General features: G+C 40.4%; 1 protein-coding gene across 2 annotated transcripts; it reads left to right on the forward strand.

Annotated features, from left to right (window-relative positions):
* Positions 1–538: 538 nt before the first annotated feature.
* Positions 539–26,881, forward strand: ATAD1 (ATPase family AAA domain containing 1). 2 transcript variants are annotated; one of them, XM_020801277.3, is made up of 10 exons: positions 539–675; positions 5,086–5,261; positions 9,014–9,112; positions 13,084–13,204; positions 15,457–15,657; positions 18,986–19,092; positions 19,738–19,827; positions 20,947–20,997; positions 21,332–21,465; positions 22,578–26,881. In XM_020801277.3, exons 2-10 carry the CDS (start codon positions 5,100–5,102, stop codon positions 22,696–22,698), a joined length of 1,086 nt encoding a protein of 361 aa, XP_020656936.1. In that variant the 5' UTR covers positions 539–675; positions 5,086–5,099; the 3' UTR covers positions 22,699–26,881. The 2 variants fall into 2 exon arrangements, with proteins under 2 accessions (XP_020656936.1, XP_072851377.2); XM_072995276.2 differs by lacking the exon at positions 22,578–26,881 and adding an exon at positions 22,217–22,385 and having other exon boundaries at positions 21,332–21,510.
* Positions 26,882–26,965: the final 84 nt, after the last annotated feature.

Genomic DNA, 26,965 nt, shown 5'->3' on the forward strand with positions numbered 1-26,965 from the left:
CTGGCTAGGGCCGATGGGAGTTGCAGTCCAACATGAGCTGGAAACCGCGGTCTCTGTGGAAGGAGGCCCTCGAGTGGTCTTTCGCTCTGAGTAAACGCGCTCGGGATAGGGTTGTGTCAGCCAATCCGCGCCTGGCCTTTCCGGCCTTTCCCACGAGGAAGACCAGGAACGATCCTAGAGACAGCCCCCCCCTCGCTCGGCTTTTGCTACAGCTCTAAGCCTTCCGTCTTTTTCCGCCTCAAGCGGAACCTTTGCGATGGGTCGTGGCGGGGGGACGGCATTCTGCGCCGGCCCGGGGCAGAGAGGCGGGGCCCGTGTGGAAGCGGAGCCGCTGAAACCGCCTCCGTTGACTTTCACGTTGTTTCGGCGCCCGGCTGAGCTGAGCGGGTGGAAGGTGTTGCCGCCCCGGGGGTTCTCCGTCTCTCACACCCTGCGTCGCCCTTCTCGGCCGCTTTTTGGTCGCCTTGAGCCGAGGAAGGGGAAGGGGCGGTGCAGGAACAGGAAAGAAGGAGGCCGGGAAGGTCACCACCCGCACGGCAGCCTGGCCCCGGCCTCTTTCGCTTTCGCCTTCCTCGCCGTCCCGCCCGCCAGGAGGAATTGGCGGAAAGGGGGTTGGACGTGTCGGGGGTGCCCTTTAGCGAGGCCTCTGCCTTTGAGTGACTTTGGCGGAGGAAGGTGAGCTCATATCTCTGGTGGCGGCTTGTTCCGTCCCCCCCCCCCCTTGTGTTCCCTAGTTACGCCATTCATTCTGAGGCTGCCCTCTCCGTCCCCGTTTTCAATATAACCTGCTTCTAAAATGATGATGATGATAGTTGCGTGCCGTCAAGTCGATTGTGACTTATGGCGACCCTTTCCAGGATTTCCTAGGTAAAGAACACACAGAAGTAAGCCGCCCAGAGACCTCTGGGTGGAGTGGGCGGCATATAAACTAAATAGATAAAATAAATAAAAAATAAGTGTTTTTACCTTTGCCTTCTTTTGGTGGGTGCCCTGGGTCGGCACAGCTTGCCCAAGGCTACACAGGCTGCCTCTATTAATTAGCAGGAGGCCCGGGGCGGGGGGGGGGGAATCGAACCTAAACCACTGAGTTATTCAGCCAGCTCCTGTTTTTGTAGTTAGGTCTAATATTGTCAGTAACCTGCTCATGTAGTCCCGTATATGTGTAATGCTTACAGGGTTTAGTTAAATCGTCCAAAGAGTCCTATAAAGAGGATCTGATGGGAAGTACAGGACCATATTCGGCACTCGCTTTTCTGTGTTTTTTTCAGCGCAGGAGTAGTTGTGCTTTGTTCCAAACTGCCATATCGCCTCTGTAATTGTCCTCTAGATCAGTGGTCCCCAACGTTGGGCCTCCAGATGTTCTTGGACTACAACTCCCAGAAGCTATCACCACCACCTCAGCTGGCCAGGATTTCTGGGAGTTGAAGTCCAAGAACATCTGGAGGCCCAAGGTTGAGGACCACTGCTCTAGATGTTATACTGACTGATTTATGTTGCTCCCAGGAAGCCCTACACAGCATGCAGTCTCTGAGATAGACCCTGGCCCAGGTGAACAAAATGTAGGTGTCTAGATGTGTGTCTGGGCAGGAACAACTAGAATTCTGCCTGTGCGATTCTTGGGGAATTCTGGAATGTGAAGACTTAAAAAACCAAATGGCAAGTCATTATATAAGTAGACCTCAAACAAAGAGTGTGCTTAAAAGATTTCTGTGTTATTCTGTTTGTATACTTTCACTTTCATTTCCCTTGCTTGCCTTTCTCTTCCTGCATTTATCTCCATGTTTCTTTGCTTTGTCCACATTGACTTCGTTTTCAATAATCCATAATTCCTTGGCTCTTCCAGTTCCTGAAAGTGTGTACTTTCAGAGAGAGAGGTGGAGGTTAGACTTTGCACAGTCAGTGTCTAGAGTTGCCGTCACTAAAGAAAATGATTGAAAGCAACAAATCATGTTTTAATAGGGCTTCCAACATTATAAAATACTGGGAGAAGAAAATGCTTCTGTCAGAATTGGAAATACAGTAGGTCTGTCTGATCAAGTCTGTCTCTCATCCATGTAAAGCAAAGCAAAGCGTGCTGCTTATATACCGCCCCATAGCACTTCAAGCACTCTCTGGGCGGTTTACAACTTAATTATGCAGGCTACACATTGCCCCCCCAGCGAGCTGGGTACTCATTTTACCGACCTTGGAAGGATAGAAGGCTGAGTCAACCTTGAGCCGGCTACCTGGGATTTGAACCCCAGGTCGTGAGCACAGTTTTAGCTGCAGTACAGCGGTTTAACCACTGTGCTCATAACAAAGTTATATAAACACATTGTGTAATTATGTAGATTAGAAAATATCTTCCTATTCCATAATTAGCAGTAACTTATTTTAAGTTAAAATTGTTGTCACGTAGAGCTATTATTTTTCTACAATCAGCATTTAAACTTAAAAATTAAGAAAACTGAATTTTAAAAAATTCTAATTTTTACTAAAACATTTAAAATCCACCTGGAGTCTCCTGTTTTTCACGTCACCTTGTTCCACAACCTGATGGAATGACTGTTTTTAGGTTACAGTTGATGAGAAAAGAAAAGTCACACAAATTGAACAGACCCTTTCTGCTCATCCAGATGCTGAAGTAGATATCGATCAAGATTGGAGGGACAATGATATCTACCATTACCTGGAGTAAAACATAAAACCTGTCAACTTTAACTACTTCTAAAATGCTGCATACTCCAAAGAAGAGAACCTGTCCTACATATCTGGCCATGTTTTGGGGACGATGGGGATATTCATATTTGTATACAAATACGAATATCCCAGCACAGGTAGAAATAATGAGGGTTATTCGTGTCCACTCATGATTTCGCTGATGCTGCTGGCTCTGTGGAGGCTTCCTGTTCTCTGCAATGGATTAGCTACTCTCTGACCTAGCAGAGAGGCTTGTCATCCCGCCTCCTGCCAGGACTGGGCAATTGATTGTGGACAACGGTGCGATAGGAAGCCTCTGCGGATCCTGCAGCAGTGGCAAAATTGTGAGTGGGGCTGGCCCCTCATTATTTTCACCTGTGCAGGGATATTCATATACGAATTCCCCCATCTCTATTCTGAACTCTTTTAAAGTCAAATGCTCAGCCTCATTAGGAGTCTCTTGCAGGACTTGAAAGCTAGCACCTGTTTCTGAGGTTTTGCAGTCCTAATCAAAGTGTTGTCCACTCTTGTTTTCTGATTATATTATGCAAAAATTCAGTGAGGATCTAGATGTGAGAACAGCTGTGGCTGTTATGAGAAAAATATTGTAGAGTAGTCGTATCTAGAAAGTATGTGTAAAACTAATATATGTTTTAATGATTGTGTGCCATCAAGTCAATGCTGACTGATGGCAACTCCAGGGTTTTCTAGGCAGGGAATACACAGAAGTTGTTTACTGTTCCTTTGTTTTAGGGTGCCTTGGGACCATGCAGCTTGCCCATGACTACACAGGATGGTTTTACTCACAGCAGGCACAGTGGGAAATTGAACTCCCAACCTCAGACTCCATAGCCAGACACCTAAATTACTGAGCTATCCAGTCAGCATAACGTAATGTAATACAATACAATAACAAAGTAATTGAGCAATCTCACAGTTCCAGGATGCATTTAGAGAAATGATAATTTGTCATTTTTGCTAGGATATTATGAAAAAAATATTTAGGGATAAGTGAAGCTGGAAAAGGTATTGGTTAGAAAAACAAGTGAGGTAATCTGTTAGTGTCCTTCTAATATCCTTGGTGTGGATTTTAATGCTCTTTAAAAAGAAAACAAAATACATGGTCTCTTTCACAGACACATCTATTTTGAGTATTCACAGTTCTGCTTAGGTAAATTAAGCAGTTAATGAGTAATAACAATGCATATTACCAGAAAGAATATAATGTTGTGGCTAGCAAACATATGCTTAGTCTGAATTAATACCAGAAGCTATGTTTAGTTCTAAAGGAAATCAACCCTGAATGCTCACTTGAAGGACAGATCCTGAAGCTGAGGCTCCAGTACTTTGGCCATCTCATGAGAAGAAAAGAGTCCTTGGAAAAAACCTTGATGTTAGGAAGGTGTGATGGCAAGAGGAGAAGGGGACGACCAAGGATGAGATGGCTGGACAGTGTCTGCGAAGCAACCAACATGAACCTGACACAACTCCGGGAGGCAGTGGAAGACAGGAGGGCCTGGCGTGCTCTGGTCCATGGGGTCACGAAGAGTCGGACACGACTAAACGACTAAACACACACACATGTTTAGACATGACAAGTGTTTTACAGTGTGTTTTACTGTCTTGGAATGCATAGTTATTGCCCTGGTCAGTTGGAGGAAATGGGGAAGGAGGGTCAAAGACCAAAGTATGAAGTACAGTGGCAAAAATGAATGTTTTATTTTAATAAAAATGTTTCTAGGAAATTTAAAATTGATAAATCCACAGGACAAATAGCCATTTAACTCAGATAACAAACTGACCACAAATTATATCAGATTCCTTGTTTTGCCTCTTTGTTATTAATGACATGGTTATTCAGTGTAGCAATATTATATTGGAACATTATGTGTTGTTTCTGGTGGAACTGTTTTCAGGGAAATGGAGTAGATGCCAAATGATATACAGGGCTGTGGCCATATTGGTAAGAGGTAGGTAAAAAGAGCAGGGATGTGACTTGAGACATTTGCAAAAACAGTGAGAGAAGGCTATGTTGTCATATGATAAGGTCTAATAATTCAACTGGTGTCTGATCACGTTGCAGTTTCTTCCACTGACTAGTGGTGGTAGTGGTGGTGGTTCTCACCTGACAAATCAGACATCCAAGATTGAAAGTTTCCTTTCTGACCTAGAATAGTCTTACATATATTAGAAGGCATGAACAACACTTCAAATCACTGCACGTAATTGCTAGCAAATAGAGTAGAATCATATGTGCTGAACTCTTTGCCAAGTAAAAGGTATCAGAAATACTTTCTCTTTTTTAAGCACTGCAAAAAGTCCATTAACTTTAGATCTTCCCATCATTTTTAAGACTTCAAATTTTGTGTAACCTGTCCCGTGTAATTTTTTTTTTTTTTGCTGTAGGTGAAGAAGGCAAAATGGTACATGCTGAAGCCTTTTCTCGTCCCCTAAGTAGGAATGAAGTTGTTGGTTTAATTTTCCGTTTAACAATATTTGGTGCTGTGACGTATTTTACCATAAAATGGATGGTAGATGCAATTGATCCAACGAGGAAGCAAAAAGTAGAAGCTCAAAAACAGGTAGGTCAGTAAAATATTTCTTCTTAAACATAAGAGGTGTTCAAGTTGTCATTCAGGAAAACTAATACGGTTTGGTCATTACCTTTTATAGTCTTTCTTGTTACAAAGTATGTGAAATTCCAAGTATCTAAACAATATGAAACTCACTTTGACCTTATATACACTTCTCTGAGTACATATTCAGCAGCAATTTGTAAAATAAAAAAACTATCTTGTTTGGAAATCTAGAATCATAAAATAGTGTATATTTTATTATGTAAAGCTATTATGTTTTAAAATAATATTTTATTATGTAAAATTGCTTTGTTTTTAAAAGTTTTCATAGTACGATGTGTACATGACCTCTCTGTTTGAATCAGAAAAAATTACATGTTAATACCAGCTTGTCTTCTCAGGGCAGTTGCTGTGCGAAACTACATTCCATGATGTAGCATGTAGGTAATCTAACCAAGCAGGATTGGTATGGGTCATTTGGCCTTTTAAATGATGAATAACCTATACCTAGTATAAGAGACATACCCCCAATGGGATATAGTACATAGAGTGATGAGCCAAGACTCAGGAGATCTGAGTTTGAATCTCTGCTGAGCCATGGAAATTCATGAGGGTGGAATAGGGAAACTATTCCTTAAGTATCCGACTTGCCTTGAAAACCCCATTAGAGTTGTTATGAGTCAGTTCTGACTTGACAGTACAGTACATAACATACAGTACCTGAGGTCAAATGCTCATTTAGCTGTAAACATCAGTGAGTCAGGTTAAACCAGCCACTATTTCTCAAACTGTCCTAGCTTATAAAGTTGGTTATTATAAAGGGGAGGAAGACTCTGAGCTTCTTGGCAGGAAAGCAAACATCTAAAATGAATTAATGGTTAAAACACACTTACCAGGCTCTCCAGTCACTGCTTGGAAAAGAAAGAAAGGATATGCCATTGTAGAGTGGTAAAGTGTTCCTTTGGGCCTTCATTTACCACACTGTAGTGCTACCCAGATCTACCTCTCCTTCAGCCTTAGCAACTTCAGGCATTTCTAAAGTCCATTGTTGCACAGGGTAGCTGCAGTTTAGCACCTGGTGAGAACTCTTATCATAGTATACTGCAAGCCCTTGGCCGGAAACTGCTGCAACTGGCTGCAATGTTAATACTCCTTGTAGGCTCCTAACCCAAAATAAACATTAGCATTATTAGAGTTTATATGTTGGAGACCCCACACCAGTACAGTAAAGGACTTATGTGAATCTTACCCTAAGCTAAAAGGTTTCCCTGATGTTTCATTTAAATCTTCCATTTTGATAGATATCATGAATAATTGTCTTTCCCAGTCACAATAGAAACCTGTCTACCATCTTGTTGAGCCATTTCTAAAGCAAATGTTTTGTTGTTTAGTTGTGTCCGACTCTTCATGACCCCATGGACCAGAGCATGCCAGGCCCTCCTGTCTTCTACCCTGTCCCAGAGTTTGGTCAGATTCATGTCCGTAGCTTCATTGACATTGTCCAACCATCTCATCCTCTGTCGTCCCCTAAATCCTCTTGCCTTCACACTTTCCTAACATCAAGGACTTTTCCAAGGAGTCTTCTCTTCTCATGAGATGGCCAAAGTATTGGAGCCTCAGCTTCAGGATCTGTCCTTCCAGTGAGCACTCAGGATTGATTTCCTTTAGAATGTATAGGTTTGCTTTCGTTGCAGTCCAGGGGACTCTCAAGAGCCTCCTCCAGCACCACAATTCAAAACCATCAATTCTTCGGCGGTCAGCTTTCTTTATCGTCCAGCTCTCGCTTCCATACATCACTACTGGAAACACCATAGCTTTGACTATGCAGATCTTTGTCAGCAAGGTGATGTCTCTGCTTTTTAAGATGTTGTCTAGGTTTGTCATCGCTTTTCTCCCAAGAAGCAGGCGTCTTTTAATTTTGTGGCTGCTGTCAGTGATCATGGAGCCCCGGAAAAGTAAAATCTGTCACTGCTATCCATATCTTCCCCTTCTATTTGCCAGGAGGTGATGGGACCAGTGGCCATGATCTTAGTTTTTTTTATGTTGAACTCTCCTCTTTTACCCTCATTAAGAGGTTTCTTAATTCCTACTCACTTTCTGCCATCAGAGTGGTATCATCTGCATATTGGAGGTTGTTGATATTTCTTCTGGCAAACTTAATTCCGGCTTGGGATTCCTCCAGTCCGGACTTTCGCATGATGTATTCTGCATATAAGTTAAATAAGCTGGGGGACAATATACAGCCTTGTCCCTTCTTTGGGATTGGGATATAGACTGATCTTTTCCAGTCCTAGGCACTGCTGAGTTTTCCAAACTTGCAAACTCTTTTCCAACAACACAAGAGGTGACTCTACACATGGACATCACCAGATGGGCAATTCCGAAATCAGATTGATTATATTCTCTGCAGCCAAAGATTATATTCTCTGCAGCTCTGTACAATCAGCAAAATCAAGATTTGGAGCTGATTGTGGGTCTGATCATCAGCTTCTTACAGCAAAATCCAAGCAAATGTTAGATTACAGTATAGAGATGTATACTTGAGTGAAATGCCCTCCTATACTGAAGGAATACCTAAGAACCACCCATTCATCCCTGGACGTCTATCAATAGCATCTACATAACTAAATCACAGTTGAACAGAGTTTACCTTTAAAAAGGAGCCATTTTTTGCTAGTGTGATGACGCATTCTGATAAAGTCATAGGAAAAGTGTCATACATATATAAAGATTTAGAAGACTATTGACCTCCTTTGTTTGCTTTTGCAGTTGCAGATTGATTTAAGGGATTGTGTTGCTTTTTATTAAAAAGCATGAAAACTATGCTAACTATATTCTAAATGTGCTTCATCTTGGGTTTCCCCGCTAAAGTTGTTATATGTTATATGTGAGATACAGATACATTCTTCAGAAGTTTCCTTTCATATGTTCTTATAGTAAAAAAGACTTTATTTCTTACCTCCAACTTGGTTAACACAAAACTGGGGACACGGGGGCACGATTAGTTTCTAGAATCCTGGATTAATCCTTGCTTTAGAAAAACAGGCAGCCTCCTGGCTTTTTGTTTTAATAGGGTGTTAATATCAATGACAGAGAACAGTGAACTTGTAAAAGGAGAAAAATCGGTTCATATGCCACAGTGGAGTATCTAGAGGTAGAGAATAAGTAGTCCCAAACCAATTGCTTTGTCCTACTAATTGGCTGCTTAATGTCAAATTTGTTGCATTGTCTCTATAGAGGAGGCAGGGAGGAGGGTAATGGAGAATAGGTTGGGAGAGTAAGGGAGAGGGATAATCTTCCATCTTCCCCTCTAGCATATGTGCTACTATTGTGATTTCTCTGTGAAAGGTGGTTGAGTTGTGTTGCCACAGAATCCTTCTTCAGTATTGTTTTTAAAACGGAAGAAGTAGCCACTTTCAAGGCTGTGTTTGGCTGTATTATGATCTGATCAGAAGTTGCTTTCTTGTTGAAATGATTCTATCTAAGTCTTGGACAAAGATTGAAATAGTTTTGGGAAATGTCTTGTTTTATCATGGGAAGACCCTGAATTCATGTTTCCTACTGAACATTTCTCACTAGAAAGGTTCATTTTAACTACATATGGGTTGCTATATTGCGACATGAAAATGTGAAGCTTTGGTTTTCACATCATTTAATGTACATTTCACTGAGCATTAACATTCCCCTTTAACACCCCCAAATATTAACCAAGATATAAAATGATACATAACTGTATGCTGGTGCTTTTTTCTTTATAGGCAGAGAAGTTAATGAAGCAAATAGGAGTGAAAAATGTCAAGCTTACAGAGTATGAAATGAGCATTGCTGCACATCTTGTAGATCCTCTTAGCATGCATGTAAGTGTCTTCCTATTACCCGCCTTATTCTTTTTTATTAGTAAAATAACTTTGGAGAGAAAGTAAAGTGTACTGTTTGAACTGAAGTATGTTGATGTTATATTCATGCGTATTTGCACTTTAATAAATCGAGTTCTTCTAACTTGGGCAGCCTAGGGATATATCTATTATAAATTTCTCAGTGGGGTTTGAGAACCGGAAAGCAATTTACTTCTGGCAGTCAATGCTTTTATTTTCAATTACTATCATAATTTGAGCTGGAAAATGTGTCAGTGTTCCAAATCAGTGTATCCCAACCTGGGGTACGAAGCAAGATATATTGAATAATGGCAGAAAAAGGCACATCCATTGAGAGTGTAACTTGCCCGTCAATTTCTTCCTTCTCTTCCCACCCACCACGTGAGAGCTCAGCCAATAATCAGCTTTCACTCAAAACTTTGTCATTCTTGTTCTGTTACTAAGTTGTGGGGTTATGCTCCCTGCTCCTTTCCCGTTGACAAGCAGTTTGTACAGGACAAAATTCTTTACAGTTTTTAACCCCTTCATTGACTCATGCATTCAGCCAGAGGCAAAGGAGAAGTGGCTTGAAGAGGAAAGAATGGAAAGTCCCCTCCTAGCCTCACCCCTTAATATGAAGAGTACAATTTATGGAAATGGGTTGCCAAGGGGCTTGCAAATGAAAAAAAAGTTCTAAATACAGTGGTGCCTCGCATTACGATGTTAATTCCTTCCAGCGAAATCGCTGTAGAATGAAAACATCGTAAAGCGATTTTTAAAAGCCCATAGAAACGCATTAAAGCCCGATTAATGCGTTCCTGTGGGCTTGAAACTCACCGTCCAGCGAAGATCCTCCATAGCACAGCCATTTTCGCTGCCCGTGCAGCGAGGAATCCGTTCCAGAAAACAGCGGGCGGCCATTTTTTTAACCCGGTGGCCATTTTGACACCGCCGATCAGCTGTGTGAAAATCGTCGTTTTGCGATAATTGGTTAGCGAAGCAGGGAACCGATCATCGCAAAGCAAAATTTCCCCATAGGAAACATCGTTTTACGATCGCTTTTGCAATCACAAAAATTTCTTCGTTATGCGATTTCGTCATAAAACGGAGCACTCGTCTTGCGAGGCACCACTGTAATGGTTATCTGATTTAGTATTTGACATATTTTTACTTGAAAAAACACACACTTTCTCCTCAGTAAACACACAAAATATCTCATTCAGTAAACAGAAGAACTAAAAGTGTAATCCATGTCAAATTTTTGTGCACAATAAGTATCTTAAATATAACTGTTCAACAGGAGGTACAACATATTTGAACTGAAATATTTGTATAGGGAAACATTAGGTCAACCACGCACTATAACTTAAATGTTATATTCATGTACATTCACAGCTTTAAGTGCCACGTAGTAGTCTTCTTTTTTAGTATTATGACAGCTCAAAATAACCACAAGCACTAGATGACTGATAAATCTTACGCAAATTATTCTTATTCTCACTTCCCAAGCTCAAAAAAAGGAAATTTTCATAGGTAATTTCTTGAAAAAAATGGAACAACAGTAACAACTGTAATTTCAATTTTTCCTTCAGTTCATCATTGAAGTATGTTAGCAATATTTTATTTATTATATTTACATACCTCCCATCTAGAACATGTCTACTCTGGGCGGTTTATGTACTGGGTAAATACACCATGTATAAGTGTAATCTAGACTTAGCCAGGAGCCAGCTTCATTTTGCTTGGGTAGTGATTGTCATGCTTTATTTTTCAGTTCCCCATAAGCAATTAAGCTCTAGAATTTGTCAATGCTTGCCCTAGAAGAATAACTTATAAAAGCCCATATCTTCTATTTATCCTATCTAACATGATTGATTACAGTGCAACAGCAACTATGGGTAAATGCAGACATATGTGGTGTGAACATTTTTCTATGGAAAAACGCAGCGTTGGAAAATTTTCCATTTTGCTTATATGCATTTTCTACTGAATGTGCTCATAAGACTTTTGTGATTAGAGGTCCTGTCATATCACAGCTTCTATTCACAGAAACACTGAAAACTTCTTTGGCTGAATACACTTGCAGTGGCCCTGAACAAGCAAAGGTCAGCTAGCCTTCTAGGTTGCTTAGGAGAGGGGCTTATGTGTATGTCTGTGTCCTCGCCAAACTGCAAGCACTAGCTGGATTTGGGCTTCCAACCTTCAGTAAGGCTATCCTCTGTTTATCATGTCAGGTAAAAGCTTTTAAATCTTTGAAAACCAACTACAGTGGTACCTCGACTTACGAACTTAATCCGTTTTGGAATGGCGTTCATACATCAAAAAGTTCTTAAGTCGAAGTCCCATTTTCCATTGAAATGCATGGGAATGGAATTAAACCGTTCCAGCATTTCAAAAATTTACCAAAATAAAAATAAACCAAGCAAGTCCTGTGCTGGGACTGCCAAAAAATCAAAACAAACACACACACACACACAAAACACCCCAGTCCAAACTCACCGTCCAAAACCCACCCAGAACAAGTTTTTTTAGGAAGGACTTACCAGTCAGAAGCCTCCCAGTGCTCCATTGCCTCCGCCACAGCCGGGGGCGAGTGGCCAAGCACCCGGCCAGCTCAAGCCACCCAGTGTGCCACAGCCACGGGGGGAGCGGGCAAGCGCCTGGCCGGCTGACCGCTGTCTCCAATTACGGCGGTTGACTGTATGATGAAAATCAGTGCCATAAGAAAAATATCAGAAACCCTATTGCTGTTTTGGTTGGTTTTTTTTTAAGCTCTTCTGTTTTACAGTATCTCAAATATGTGCATAATTTTACAACAAGACATTAAGTGTCAGAATTAGACATGGGGACGAACATAAAAATGAATCAGGATATTTGTTAAATATCCCTGATTCGTCAGATATTTGTTGCTTTGTATTCAAAGACCCCATCAAATATCCAGAGACCCCAACAAATATAAAGCAATGAATATAACCCCTTTTATATTTATCCCTTCGTTCCCTATCTGCTTATGCCCCCGCTGGTCAGCTGTTCCTCAGGGGCATAAGCAGAGAGGGATTTTCCCTTCGGGCAGCTTGCTAAAGCCTGCCCAAAGGGAATCCCACCTCGCCCCCAGGGCTGGGGGATGGCTTGGTTCCCCTTTCCTCCTCTTCCTATGCCTTTGTGGCATAAAAGTGGAGGAAGGGATCAAAGGGGGTCCCCCAGCTGCTGTGGGATCGCTTTGATCCCTGCTTTTCCCCTCCTTTTGCTAAGCCCCAAGGGGCTTATCAAGTGGAGGGGGAACAGGGATCAAAGTGCTGCACTATTGCTTTGATTACTGCTTTCCCCCTCCTTTTCCTAAGCCCCGGGGGGGCTTAGCAAGTGGAGGGGGAAAGTAGGGATCAAAGCGCTGCAGGAATTTACGCTGCAGCCTGGCAGGGCTTAGCAAGTGGACAAGTGGAGGGCGAAAAGAGGGATCAAAGCACTGCAGGATCACTTTGATCCCTGCTTTCCCTCTTGTTGAGGGAAAGCAAAAAAACAAAAAAACAAAACTGACAAATGAATTGATTCATTGTTCCTTGGGTCATGGGGAGGGCGATTCGTGGTTCATGGGTCATCAAGTTTGACAACCCATGAAGCAAGATAAAGCACCATTTTGGCGCTTTGTCCCCATCTCTAGTCAGAATGTATCTACCATTTTCAATTTCTTTGTACACTTGAGAATGTGGCTGCTTCTTGATGACTTTATTATATGTATTTGTCCGTCTGTAATTATTTCACTTTTATGTGCCACATTTCCTCTAGGAATTTATGCCAAGTGACATTCATAGCTCTCCCCTCCCTCATGGTGCTCACAACAACACAGCAAAATAATTTAAGATAAAATGGTGTGAGAAAAGACCTCAACCTTGGTGTCCCTGTGCTCCCAAACACCCCAACGATTACATCACATGGTCTGTCACTCTAATTTTTTTAAGCCTTTATTTGTACCTTAGGTAACATGGAGCGACATTGCAGGTTTAGATGATGTTATTACCGACCTGAAAGACACAGTTATCTTGCCGATCAAAAAGAAACATCTGTTTCAGAACTCCAGGCTCTTACAACCTCCAAAAGGTAGGTATGGATAGATGCAAGATGATGAGTTCTTGGCTTTCAGCTTGTGAAGAAAAGAGGAGTTAAAACTGTGGAAAATATCCCTCTGCCAGTCGAACTTAAAAAGCCAGAAGATCATGTATGAAAATGGGAACTGTGTTAGATGACAAGATTGCACCAGCCCTATTTACTCCACTGTTCTATTCAGAGAGCTGCCAGCAAGTTCACATTGAGATCCTTAAGCATTCTTGGACAGATAACCCTTGGTCTCAATGGTTATTTTTCCAGTTGGTCATTAGGGGCTTAATCTCTTCTTTAAAAATAACCAGAAATTTTAAGCCCTTGTTCTTAATGCTTTTCGTTAATAGTATTAAGCCAGATATCTATGCTTCATCTTCAACAGTAAAGTTAGACCACAAATGCCTAATTTCTCTGCATCCTCCTCCTCCTTTGGTGTTCTTTTGATCTCACCTAACAGTCTAGCTGCCTCCCTGAACTTAAATACCTGTATTGAAAACTTGAGTACAGATTTCGATATGTAAGGAAAGGTTTTTAATATAGTTGATCCTTATTTTATGTTGAAAATCTGTTTTTACATCCCTTATTGTCTGTGCTTGCTTGTGTGAGAGGGAGTGTATGTTCTTTCTTTTTTTAAATATCCATTTTTGGGCACAACTTCTCTGCCCCAAAGTCCCAATTCCAGATGATTTTGTCCTAATAACCAGACATGGCTTTTTCTCCACAGAAATGTGAGGAAAATAAGATACATTTCTAATTTCTAACCTATTCCCTTCCACAGTTGAGATTAATGGGAGCAGTACCAGCCTAGCTTGGAATTATAATACAGTGGTGCCTCGCATAACGTTTGCTTCGTTTAACGTTTTTTTGCTTAACGTTTATTTTTTCAGAGTCAGATTGTGCTTCATATAACGTTTTTCCCTATGGGCAATTTTCACATAGCGATTTTGGGACCATGCTTCGCTTAACGTTTTTGGTTTTAGGTCCCCTGCTTCACTTAACGATGTTCATTTTTTCAATTACAAAAGTGTCTTAACATGTTGAAAAACGGTTTTAAATGCTTGGAATCGTTAGTGCACCTTCTAAAATGTGTGCATACTTAATTTGGCATTGATCTGACTTTTCGTTAATTTTTTGTGAATTTTTTTCTCCCCCGTAGGAAACAATGGAGCTGTCAGATTTTGACAGCTGTCAAAAGTTGGGGGGAAAAATTCACCATAAATTAACAAAAAGTCAGATCAAAGCCAAATTAACTTTTGCATCCGTTTTAGAGGGTGCAGAAGCTAATCCAAGCATTTAAAACTATTTCTGACCCTTTTATGACACACTTAAATTTGCAAAAATTGACTTCGCAAAGCCATTGAAATGTATTGAGTCGGCTTCAATACATTCCAATGGAGGAAACATTGTATCGTTTAACAATGTTTCCTATGGGTTTTTTCGCTTAAGGACTGCAATCCGTGCCTATTGGAACGGATTAACCGGTTTCCAGTGCATTCCTATGGGAAATGGTGTTTCGCATAAAGTTTTTTTCGCATAAGGTTTTTTTTTTTTTGAACCAATTAAAAACCTTATGCGAGGCACCACTGTACTTGGATAGTATTTAATAGGCCATCATTTGGTTTACAGTGAAATCTCTAAGGTGTCTCACAGTAGCAGGTTAATATAAGCAACAGTAACAGTGCAGTAGTTAGTGGCCTAAAAAGACTGTGAATCCTTGATAAATAAGAATTTCATCTAGAGTTGAAAAGACCAAAAACCCTGTGACGGTCAAGCCTCTCTCACGTGAAATGCATTCATTGGAAAATAATGTATTTAAAGTTTTAAAATATATTTTAGATAGAGTGTAAAAAAACTTATTTGTGAAAAAAATGCACATCTCGCAGCCCTTTTAAATATGTTTTGTTGAAACTGAGGCCTAATTCTGCCTGTGGGAGCTAATTCCATTCAACTCTGAGACTTACTCCTAATAAGAGTGTTTTCATATTGGATTGACTCCCTAGTTTTTCTTCCAACTAAGCCATGACAATGTTGACTTCTTCCCTATTTCAATGAGGTCATGTTTGTTTGTTTTAATAATGACATCCCAAACAAAGTTGCATGTTGAGGATTCATTAGATAAGGGAGCAGCAATGCGGATATTGAATATGTGACTGAACTTTAAAACAGTCTTATTAAATGTGACTGTGTAGGTTTGTAGGCTGTCTCTGTCACACTGAGCAGCAATAAAGTGTTAATAATATGTTGTTTTTTAGGAGTACTTCTCTACGGCCCTCCAGGCTGTGGTAAAACGTTGATTGCCAAAGCTACAGCAAAAGAAGCAGGTTGCCGATTTATTAATCTTCAACCTTCAACGCTGACAGACAAATGGTATGGGGAGTCTCAGAAGCTAGCAGCTGCAGTTTTTTCTCTGGCTATGAAGCTTCAACCCTCCATCATCTTTATTGATGAAATAGGTAAAATAATACATAATTTCTCTGTAGTCATTGAAATGCATTGCTTTGGAGTTTTTTCAGCTACTTGCAATTGGTCCTGAAGGATAACCATTTACAGCAGAAGACATTATAAAGTCATTGTTTCACAGAAGCTATTGAAGATTAGGAAATGTTTTATTAGTACATTTTACCTTGAAAAAGCAGAAAATCTTTACGGTTAGAATTTAAAATTAGAACTTTGTGAGGAAGAATATGGTACTATTTCTAAGCTTATGTTGATATAGTACAAGGATGGATGGATCAGCAGAGTTCTCTCACCCGCTTCAACCTTGGTTTATTTATATCCACTGTGAAACGCCAGATTTAGTTGTAAGAGGCACACTGATATGTTATGCAAACCTGAACCTTTGGAGGAAAATACAGCTTGGTATACAACTTAATATAAGTATAAGCCAACCACAAGTGTTTTAGACTAAATAGAATTTTGCGCACAAATAGGTGTATAAATCATATACAGTGGTGCCTCGCTTAGCGATGTTAATTCGTTCCAAAAAATCACTGCTAAGCGATTTCGTCGCTAAGCGAAATGCGTTTTCCCATTGAAATGCATTGAAAACCGGATAATCCGTTCCAGTAGGAACGAATTGCCATCCTTGAGCGAAAATCGCCATGGGAAACATTGCTAAGCAAAAAGCGGTTCCCCAATTGAAATGCATTGAAACCTATTCAATGCATCTCAATGGGGTGAAAAAATGCAACAGCTAATTAAAAAAGAGTCAGAACAAAGTCAAATTTGGTTAACAAAGGGTTTATTAAGTGCACTTTATGATTTCAAACATTTTAAACAGTAAACTTTAACTTTATAAATAACAGAAAAACTTTTAAACAGCAAACATGAGGCTGTTTAAACCATCGTTAAGCGAAACAGGGGACCCAAATTTAATCGCTATGCGAAGCATGGTCCCAACCATTGCTAAGCGAAAATCGCCCATAGGGACCATCGCTAAACAAAGTGCAAAAATGCTCCGAAAAAGTCGTCACTAACCGATTTCGTCGCTAAGCGGAGCGCCCGTTAAGCAAGGCACCACTGTATTGAATTGGATGGTGTCTGTATCTTACAAAAGCCAACCAGGGGAATAAAGCAAATTTTATACAAAGATAATATAAGTTCTGTGTGCAGGATGAATTAAAATAAAGTCTCTGTGCACCTGTGTGCATCCTGTTTGCCGCACCTCCCTTCGTGTAAAGAAGCAGATAAGCTAGAATGCAGCAGTTAATCCTTGAGTTCTAGTTACCTCTGAGCCAGGAAACCATGATTGATGGCTTCCAAGCAAGCCAGAGTAAGAAGCTGTGGCTTTAAAATAGGCTTCTGAAGCTTATGGACCTGTAAGTAGTTCATAAGTTCTAACCATTTGTTAGAATCAGTAGAGGGGTTTCTTACACTTACTAACTTCATTCTTTGTGAAATGAGAAGCTTTTTAAAAATAGAACGTGATTATTGGCAGAATGTATTCTGTTAGGCAAAAATGTGTTCTTTAGTAGTGATGCTACTTCATAGATTTGATAGGATCCTTTATTTTTAGGATGACTTATTCTAATCCAGGGGTCTCAAACATGCAGCCCGGGGGCCATTTGTGACCCACCGGATGATAGTTTGTGGCCCCCGACTTGCCTCCCCCCCCCGAAGTGTCCACACATCCTCTGTTGTCCAGAGTAAAAAAAGCAGCCTTGCCTCGCTCGCCTGCTGTCTCACAAGACATCGCCTCTTGCATCTTCCATCCAGAACTGCAGCCTGCCTGCTGTCTTGGGGGAGCCGGTGAGTGAGGCATGCTGCCGGCCCTTTTCCCTGAGCACCCAAGCTGCCGCCCAGCGATGCCTGAGAGCAGAACTCGCTCCCAGCCTGTCCTCAAAGAGGGCCTCCAAGCCACCAACAGCAGCTGCCCCCGCTGCCACCTCTTCCAGGGAATCGGCTCTCTGGCTCTCTTTCTCTCTCAGCACCCCCAGCACCAGCCCGGCCAGCGGCCGGCACAGCGCCCAGCGGTACTTCCTCCTCCTCTTCGTCCTGCTTCAACCACCTCAGCTCCGGAGGCTGCCTGGGCTCGCATCGCAAAGTTTACTCCTCTGTTGTGGTGGGGTTAGCTGCTGCTGCTGAGTGTGCCTTTTTTTGAGGGGGGTTCAGAGGAAGGTTGCCAGACCTGTGTGTGTGTGTGTTTGTGTGTGTGTTTATGGGGGGGGCACCCCATTCTGTTTAATTTTGCGGGTACTGATGGGGGCTTTTCTCCTTTGGCAAGGTGATTCTGTGAGTTTTTTTATTTTTTAAATTTTATGTCGTGCCCTCCCTGCCCCAGCTAGGTGGTTGCCGGCACTCCCTCTCTTCTCTGCTTCTTGGTCCTGCTGGTGCTGGTGGTGGTAGTGGAGAAGGAGCCGGAGGGAGTCGTGGCCAGTGATGAGGGCTCGCACACCCCTCCTCCTCCTCCTTCTCCTTGGAGCCCCAGCTGGGCTAAGGAAACCCTGGGTGGCTTCCTTGGGCTCTTGCTCCACTTGGCGGAAAATCTGATGAGGCCCAGCCTCACCCAGATTCTGCCTGCAGCGGCCCCCAGGAAAATTGAGTTTGAGACCCCTGTTCTAATCTGAGGGAACAATTCTTTTATATCTAGAAAAATGGACAGTGCACTAGCAACACTAGATAAGAAGGCTGTGTTTATATGATGAATCATGGACAGCATTGGCCAGTGTAGTATCCTCTTGACTGGGGTTTCAGGGAGCTACTTTGATTACATTCAAGAGCTTAAGCATGTCCAGTTAGATTTTTGGCTTTAGATCACAGGCTTAACATGCTATATCCCAGAAGTGACCTGAGTGTTATGTGATGCTTGTGTTAAAATCCACCCAGTTCACAAGTGCATTTTTAAACCAACAAAATCTCATTCATTCTGCCCCTTCCCAATCAGTGGCTGAAGTGTGGTTGTAAATTTCAGCTAGAGTAGGCTCATTGTGTGAATGGAATTTGCACAGGTGTTGACACACTGATTCAGTGGATCTCTTCTAGTTACAACTTACTAATAGATTTTCACGAATGCCTATAATTTGAATGTTTCCAAGTTTAATAGCATGTAGCCTGAGTTGTACCTGCAATGCTTAGCAATTCTGAAATTGTCATTAATAAGCCAAAAATGCCACACCCTGGGGTGGGCAATTGTGATCTTCCTGATCCCATGGAACTGCTGCTCCCATCAGCCATATGCTGGCTAGGGCTGACCAAAGGGAGTACCTGGAGTATCTCAAGTTCCCCTCTCTTGTTCCAGGGTAGGAACACAGATCCTCATGCACATGTTTTATTAAAATTCAGATTCTTTTCTACGGAGTCGTTCAAGCTCTGATCACGAAGCCACTGCTATGATGAAGGCCCAGTTCATGAGTCTCTGGGATGGTCTGGACACTGACTACAATTGCCAAGTAAGTAACCACTTTTGTGACTTTTTTTTTTAAATTTGGTTTTTAAAAAATCAACCATGGAGCACTTTGGAACATGGGAATTTGCTTCATATTGAAGTAATAAGTCTCTCTTGACCAGTATTATCAACTCAAATGGACAGCTCCCCACCACCACCAAGAGATCCCTGTACTAGATTTCAGCAAAAACAGAAATGTAGTTGAGAAAGTCGACTATAATCCACACAGGCTTGCCCTGAAATACACCTGTTAATCATGAAGGTACCTCACACTTTTCCTCTTTTTGTTTTGGCTTTTTCTTGTGTTTTATAAACAAAAGGTGTTAGAAACAAAAGGTCTCCCATCGAAGTACTGACCAGGACCAGCCCCCCCCCCCCCCCGCCTTTCAAATGCTGCATATAGTATCTTCAGTTCCCTTGGCAATCTTAGAGAGGTTCCTGCAGGCGAAACGTCAGGAAGAACAACCTTCAGAACACGGCCAAAGAGTCCGAAAAACCCACAACAACCATTAGGTTTCTGCAACTTGGGCACAAGGAAACAGTGTCGTCCCTGAGCTTAAGGAAGGTCAAGGACGTTTGTTTTGGATTATGTTGCTGATGAATCTTGAAGCAAAGATTTTCTACTTTTTCCCTTTAAAACCCTGTTTAGGTGATAGTGATGGGAGCCACCAATCGCCCTCAGGATCTTGACTCTGCGATTATGAGAAGAATGCCTACGAGATTTCATATCAACCAACCTGTAAGTCACTGAAAATTAATGGCAGTAGGTTTTGCCCCACAGACTGCATATTAGATACATTAGCCCATCTCCTTGATTATCTGTTTTATAGCAATTTTTTTGTAGAATTACTATTGTTTCTTTTGTAGGCCACTTTCTATGGAATGGGTGCCTAAAAGAACCTTCAGCATGTTAATACAATTATAATGCAAAAAATAAAGTAGAAAGAAGAACAGCAGACATAATAATAAAAGCAGAATCTCAACAATTTAGAACCATCAGTGGTATACAGTAACCAACATGCCTGCAAGGAAAACCCAAACAATTCCAAGCCAGAGGTGAACAAAACATTGAAGTCTAGTGACATAGAAATTCTGATTAAAGCAGGGCTAAGTGGTATTATTGAGGAAGAGAAGTTCTGCAGCCCAAAAAAATAAAAATCCTAATACATTATTTCTACCAATAGCTTGCTATCAAGCATTATGACTTAAACTGGTAAATGACCTCAGCAGCCAGGAAATACAAAGAATCTTTAGATGTCCGCTTGGCAGGCAATTTATGAAGCTTAAAGATAATGACCAGAACTTTTGAATTTGGCTTGGATGCTATTCAGGAGCCAGTGTCATTTGGAATACATGATTCCATTTCATCAGTCTCTGTGGCTGGCATCTCCAGAGGGCAGGTGTTTTCTAACTCCTGTCCTCTGAAGATGCCAGCCACAGAGACTGGCGAAACATTAGGAAATAAACAACCTTCGGAACATGGCCAAATAGCCCAAAAAACCTACAACAACCATCAGATCCCAGCCATTAAAGCCTTCGCAAATGCATTAAGTTCTAATGCTTCATCCAGCAGGAAGGAGTAGAGGGAAATCAAAAAAAGGAAAACTCACATGTAGTATAAAGGTAGATTTGCTTGAAGAGTCACCTATATGTACATAGACACTACATTCCACCAGCTTGTAATCCTGGGAAAGACCCGTATGCCATGAATTGGAATTCTGCAACATCACAGTGTCTTGCCATTCAGTATTACACAGGATATAACCAGGAACCTGTCTGGATATTGATGAGAATGTGGTTGCATTATGCTTACTATGTAATTAATAGTAATGTGGATTATTTATTTATTTATTTAAAGGCACTAAGGCAAAGAGAAGCAATCCTGAAACTGATTTTGAAAAATGAAAATGTAAGTCAGTTTTTTTTTATAAAAAAAGGACTCTTTCTGATGTAACATTACATGAATATGTTTTGATGCCATACTATTCTGTTGAAAAATAAAGGATTCTTGGTAGCAAACGGGTGGTTTAAATACACTTGGCTAACTAATTGGTGTTTTTTTCTCTATAGCAGCCATCAGTTAAGCTAAACAGATTTGGCTGGATTGTACCTCTGTAGCCTTTTATTATTTACCATAGCTCAGATTAGAATATAGTCAAGTGTGATAATTATCTTAATCTGTCTCTGTCTGAATGATTCTTTTCTACATGTAAAATGGTCTCCTATCCTTTTTTTGCTGCCAGGTGGACAGGCGTGTGGATCTCCTTGAAGTTGCTAAAGAAACAGATGGGTTCTCAGGAAGTGACTTAAAAGAAATGTGCCGAGATGCTGCACTACTGTGCGTCAGAGAATATGTTAATTCTTCCTATGATGAAAGGTATATTTTACTTAAGCTACAAAGGTTTTCAGGACGTGAAATCTAGTATCCTTTTTTGCAGCTGTTTTTGAGCAAAAGGCACTTCAGATTAGCTGTGCACACCTAGTCATAAGATGCAATTTTATCCCCCTTTCCCATAAAAACATTAATCCTTACAGTGGCTAAAATAAAAACAACAAACCCATTAATATCATTAAACAACAAACCACTAAGATCAGTAAATATCAAAATAGTTTAAAAGGCCAGTGTCTTCATACCGTTCCTAAAAATCAGAGTGTGAAGAGGTTTTTTTTAACTCTTCTTGAGTGCCTGTCAGATAGGCCACAAGCAGAGTGAGTATTTTCAAGGGGGCTTTCTTGAACCTATTACTGTCTGGATATATTCATAATGAGATAAGCAGTTGTTTAGATAACAGGCACAAGAAGAGTGAAGGAGGATGTAAGAATTGTCATCCCTGTTCCCACACCTCCTCTGGTGTACTTTTAATGCAAGAGCAGGTTGCTTACCTGTTTTCAAGGCAGGATGAAGGAAGAGCATATCTGTGAGTTTCTCACTGGTTATCACAGAGCACAAAGCAGAAGAATTGAAACACATATAGGAATAAGACTACTCAGAAACTCATTTGTATTGTGGACTGAATCCAATTGTTAGTCCAAATTAGAGTAGACCCATTGAATGAATGAAAATGGTTAATTAACATGAACACAGGTTTTACATATTGACTGAAATCCTTTTGCTTAACTTAAGCCAGACCATACCTTTTGATATATTCATCCCTGGTAAATGACCCATCCTCACCATGATTCTCAGGGCGCGCACTCCCATCCCACAAGGTAACATAGACACCTCTGAGAATCGCAGCAGTGGCGGTTTGTTTACCCATGTAGAATGGATTAAAATTTGTGATTTGGCTTATACAAGCAATAAGCTTTGGCCTTTGATTCAGTGAGTCCACTGTGGTTGAAAGTAACAATGGATTTAGCTTTTGGTATGTGGGATTTTAATATTATATGTGGCCTGGGGTGGATGTGTGTTATTTTCTTTTTAAAAGTCACTATAGCATATGAATCACCTTTCCATTCTTTGTTTTCTCTTTTTAAAAAAAAAAAAAGTAATGAAGATGATGAAATTCGACCAGTACAGCAGAGAGATTTGCAACGAGCAATTGAGAAAATGAGGAAATCAAAGGATGCAACAAACCAGAGTGTTCTAATGCACGTTAGTTTAGATTAAGGTTAAGCAGTGTTCTTCTATGGCCTGTGACCGGTTTTGGTGACTGGTTATGCCATTTAAATGAGGGAAATCAATTGGAAGCAGAAATAACCTTTAATAATTGGTTCTGGAATTGTTTTTATATGCTGTTATCTAAGTTATTGAAATCTGGTGATCTTGCAAAGTTGGATATGGCCTCTGTGATAGATCATGACACGAAAGAATGTAGTCCAGCAGAAAAGCAATGTCCTGTTTCATTGTTGCAGCCTTAAAAGTCTGTCAGTTAGATTCTAATGTGGCACAGTGTACCTGTTAAAAGGGGAAGCAGAGCCTATGTATATATATATATGAGAGAGTGTGCATTTTTATATCTAGACATAATATGTAGATAACTTGGAACATGAAAAGCCTTTTTTTTTTTACTTGTTTTCTTGGTCAAACCAAATCAGATAATTAAAGGATTCAGTGCACATTTACTTATTTTTGTGTTTTACCTTCTTGAAAAGGCAGGCGATCCGTTTCTGGAAATATCTCTTTTCCAGAAAGCAAGAAAACCTAGCCTCTTTTTTTCTCAATTTAATTCATGGGGTCCACTTGTGCCATCAGTTTAGCGAGAAACCATATGTAAGGATCATGAACCATTTGGTTTTGTAGGAATCTGATCAGCGCTAAGTTATATTCTTTTAAAGTATTTTTTTATTATTATAGTCAGAATTAACCATTGTGTAATACCAGCAACTGCATATTTCCAAAATTTATTTTTCTATTTCCAAACTGTGAATAATTTCATTTCTTTAGATAGTAATAGTAGGATTGCTCTTGTTGCAAAACTTCCTTTATCGGTATTGTAGGATTTGCTAGCAATTATAAATGGGCACAGCACAAAATTATAGCATTAAGCACACTGATTTTTAAATTTTGTGTGGTGGTCTTCCTACCTTAATGAACTAAACTGACTAGGCTTCTGCTGGGTCTTGCAGATGGGAATTTAATAGCACTGCAATATTCTTAATGGAGTGGTTAATAGGAAAATTTCTTCAGGGTTAATATGTTGAAGAAGTCATTTACATGCTTTGTTTTTTTTTTTTACCTTACAATTAAAAGTTGTATACTTGTGAGGTGAAACTATCTTAACCAAAACTTTTGTGTGCACATTGCATTTAAAATTGTCACAAACATTTTTATACAGGAATATACTAGTCATTAAAATAAACACTGAAAAACAAATATTTAAAAAAGCAACAAGTAAATGACAGATTTTAGACAATTTTCATCTCAGTTTTTAACATGATTCTGACTAATATTCTTGGAGGTGCTGGTTTGAGTATAACTGCTTTGTATAAAGCACAGAATGTTTTTGAAACATTATATGCTGACTCGTTATGGGTTACTCGGGGAAGGATAGATACAAAGGAGAGATAGTTGTCAAGTAGAAAGTGATTTTGGGTTAAGAAAAACACAGAGCAGACATAGGACATTATTCTTTTGTTTTTGAAAAGCAGATTTCATCTACTGAAGTAGCTCTTAAAGATTTCAGTTCAGTCCAGCCAGTTCAGAACTCCCTCCCTTCAAATGGCCATTCTAATGTTTCAGGGCAAGTTTGTGTGTGTCAGGTAAGTCAGTGGCCAAAATCCTGTTGCTTAGTATAGTAAATTGCACTATAGTAGGCTCACTGAATCAGTGGGGATTTGATAAGTCAGGTCCTCCATAAATACCATTGATTCACATGGATTATTCCAACTTGTTCTTACTGTGCTAAAGTAAGTTGCAGTTAGAGCAGGCCAATTTGAATTAATGGAGCCTACAGAGGAGTTGACTTACCACATCCTTATTGATTCAGTGGCCCTACTCTAGTGCAACTTACTAGGATAAGCAATAAGATCTTGACCATTGTGTATTTGATTTGTATGTGTACATGTGCACTGTTTTCTGTGTACATGAAGTCTACATACATGCTGGGTATACATTGGAATTTTTCTGTTTCTCAAAAGGTGGCCACAGGAAATCTCCAAACTGTTGTTGCAGTTTGCATGAGTTTAAATAACAGTTTGTGTTTGTGTGTGTGTGTGTGTTTGCATTATTTTTAAAGGGGAATGCGGTTACGGACGGTGTGTTCTTTTCTTCTGTTTCCTCTATAGAAAATTCCCATCCAACCTAAAGAGTGTCAAGGGGAAGTTCTGGAATAGGTTCTGCATGTGTGTCCCTCTGAATTTTAGCCACATTGAGCGTGAGCACCGATGTGGTGCTCTTTGTTTTCATAGGTAGCATCCAGCTTATTGGATCATTATTAAAATTCTATTGAACTTACTGGATGCTTTTAAAAAGATATTTATGCAAAATAACTTTAAATGCTGGGACATCTAAGTCCATGAGTAAACTGTAACCGGCACTTGTACAGTATTAAATCTGGCAACTGTCAAGTTTTTTGATGATCCCAAGCTTCTCTGTTCTATGAGAGTGAATACCATTTTTCTGTCTCCGTACCTCTAATGTTATATTGCCTTATTCACTCAATTTCACTAAAACTGCAGAATACAAAACCAATGTAAGTATGGCAACACTTCATATAGGTGCTGGTTATTTTCACCTTTACTGTGGCTTGTAAATAGAAATGTCATACAAATAAAGCCAATTGTCAATTAACCAAGTTCCTAACACAAATGTATGTGACCCATTTTTTAATTATAGTTTACTCCAGCAGCAAGAAACATACTTGGTATTCATTTCTGTGACGACATTTGTTTTCCCATTTATTAATACACCCCACAAGTACAAAATTGCCCTATTTAAAGCAGTGGCAGTTTTGCCATTCATTTCAATAGGATGTATAACAGTGAGAGACTGATCTCTGTCTCATTCACTCTCATTATCTCTCCTTCTACCCAAATAAATGCATTCACTCCTTTACCCTAGTTGGTTACAGTTCCCTATTTTTTGCAGAACAATCAAATTTCAAGATTATTTCGAAATACTTTTTAAGGAAAAAAGGAACATGATTTGACATCTGTAGCAGCTTGGAAGACTTAAGGAGCTCCCCCCCCCCCCCCCGAAATTAAGCAAGATACCTAGTTTCACCACTGGCTAGAATCCTATTCTGCAACTCTGCACTTGTAAAGGCTGATGAGCTTTAGGGCTCCATTTTGACCTGGAGAAGCCTTTAATATACAAAAACTGCTGTTGCCAATCTCACCAGTGCAGTTGGTGGTGACTAGCTAATAGCATGTGTAGCTGAGTTCCAGAAATACCACACATTTAATACCTCAACACTTCAGTGAGCTCCTGCTTCATATTGTATTGTGCGCATGATGGGAGGGGAAAGGGGCTTGTTCACCTGCTATGCCAAGGACAGCCAGGTCCCAGCCTAATGTAGTTCCAAATACTGTAGTCATAATTTGTTTACCTTTCAAAAAGCTTTCTTCAAACAAAATATACAACATATTCTATTTGTCTTTTCTTTCTACTATATGTTGATAAGTGAGCTTCCTTCATTCATTTGAAGAAGCTTCACTCAGTAAAGACTGATGAAATTCTAAGATGTAAGCAACAGACAACATGCTATGTCTTAAATCCACCTGTTAGTCCAAAGCAGAGTAGAATCAGTATAATCGGTTCCTTAATGGTAACCGGTAAATCATGAAAGTCCCATTAATTTAGTGGATCTAGTTGGGACTAGTAGGCATAGAAGCCTCTGTGCTGCAAGGTTGGAAGACCAGCAGCAGTAAAATCGAATCCACGCAACGGAGTGAGCTCCCGTTGCTTGTCCCAGCTCCTGCCATCCTAGCAGTTCGAAAGCATGTAAAAATGTGAGTAGATAAATAGGTACCACCACAGTGGGAAGGAAACGGCGTGCCATGCCTAGTCGCACTGGCCATGTGAGCATGGAAACTCTACGGACAAACACTGGCTCTACGGCTTTGAGATGGGGATGAGCCCCACCCCTAGAGTCGGACATGACTGGACTAAATGTCAAGGGGAGCCTTTACCTTTTACCACTAGCATACTCTTACTTTAGATGCTATTACTTATGCAGAATTGATTTTGTTGGGTCATAGGATGGAATAACATTGCTACTATTGTTTGATAATTCTAAGCATACATCAGAACTGCCCCCCCCGGATAATCCAAAAAGTCTAATAAATGGAATGGGTCTTGACTGCGTTTAAATACACTATAAAGCAATAAATGTGACATGATTGTAGAAAAACAATAGCAACTGTATTTTTTTTCCATTTGCTGTCACTGCTAAATTTGTTTTCAGGATCAAACAAGTGTATTATGACACCAATTG

The sequence above is a fragment of the Pogona vitticeps genome, chromosome 3 (genome assembly GCF_051106095.1).
Source record: "Pogona vitticeps strain Pit_001003342236 chromosome 3, PviZW2.1, whole genome shotgun sequence".
In the NCBI taxonomy this organism is placed as follows: domain Eukaryota; kingdom Metazoa; phylum Chordata; class Lepidosauria; order Squamata; family Agamidae; genus Pogona; species Pogona vitticeps.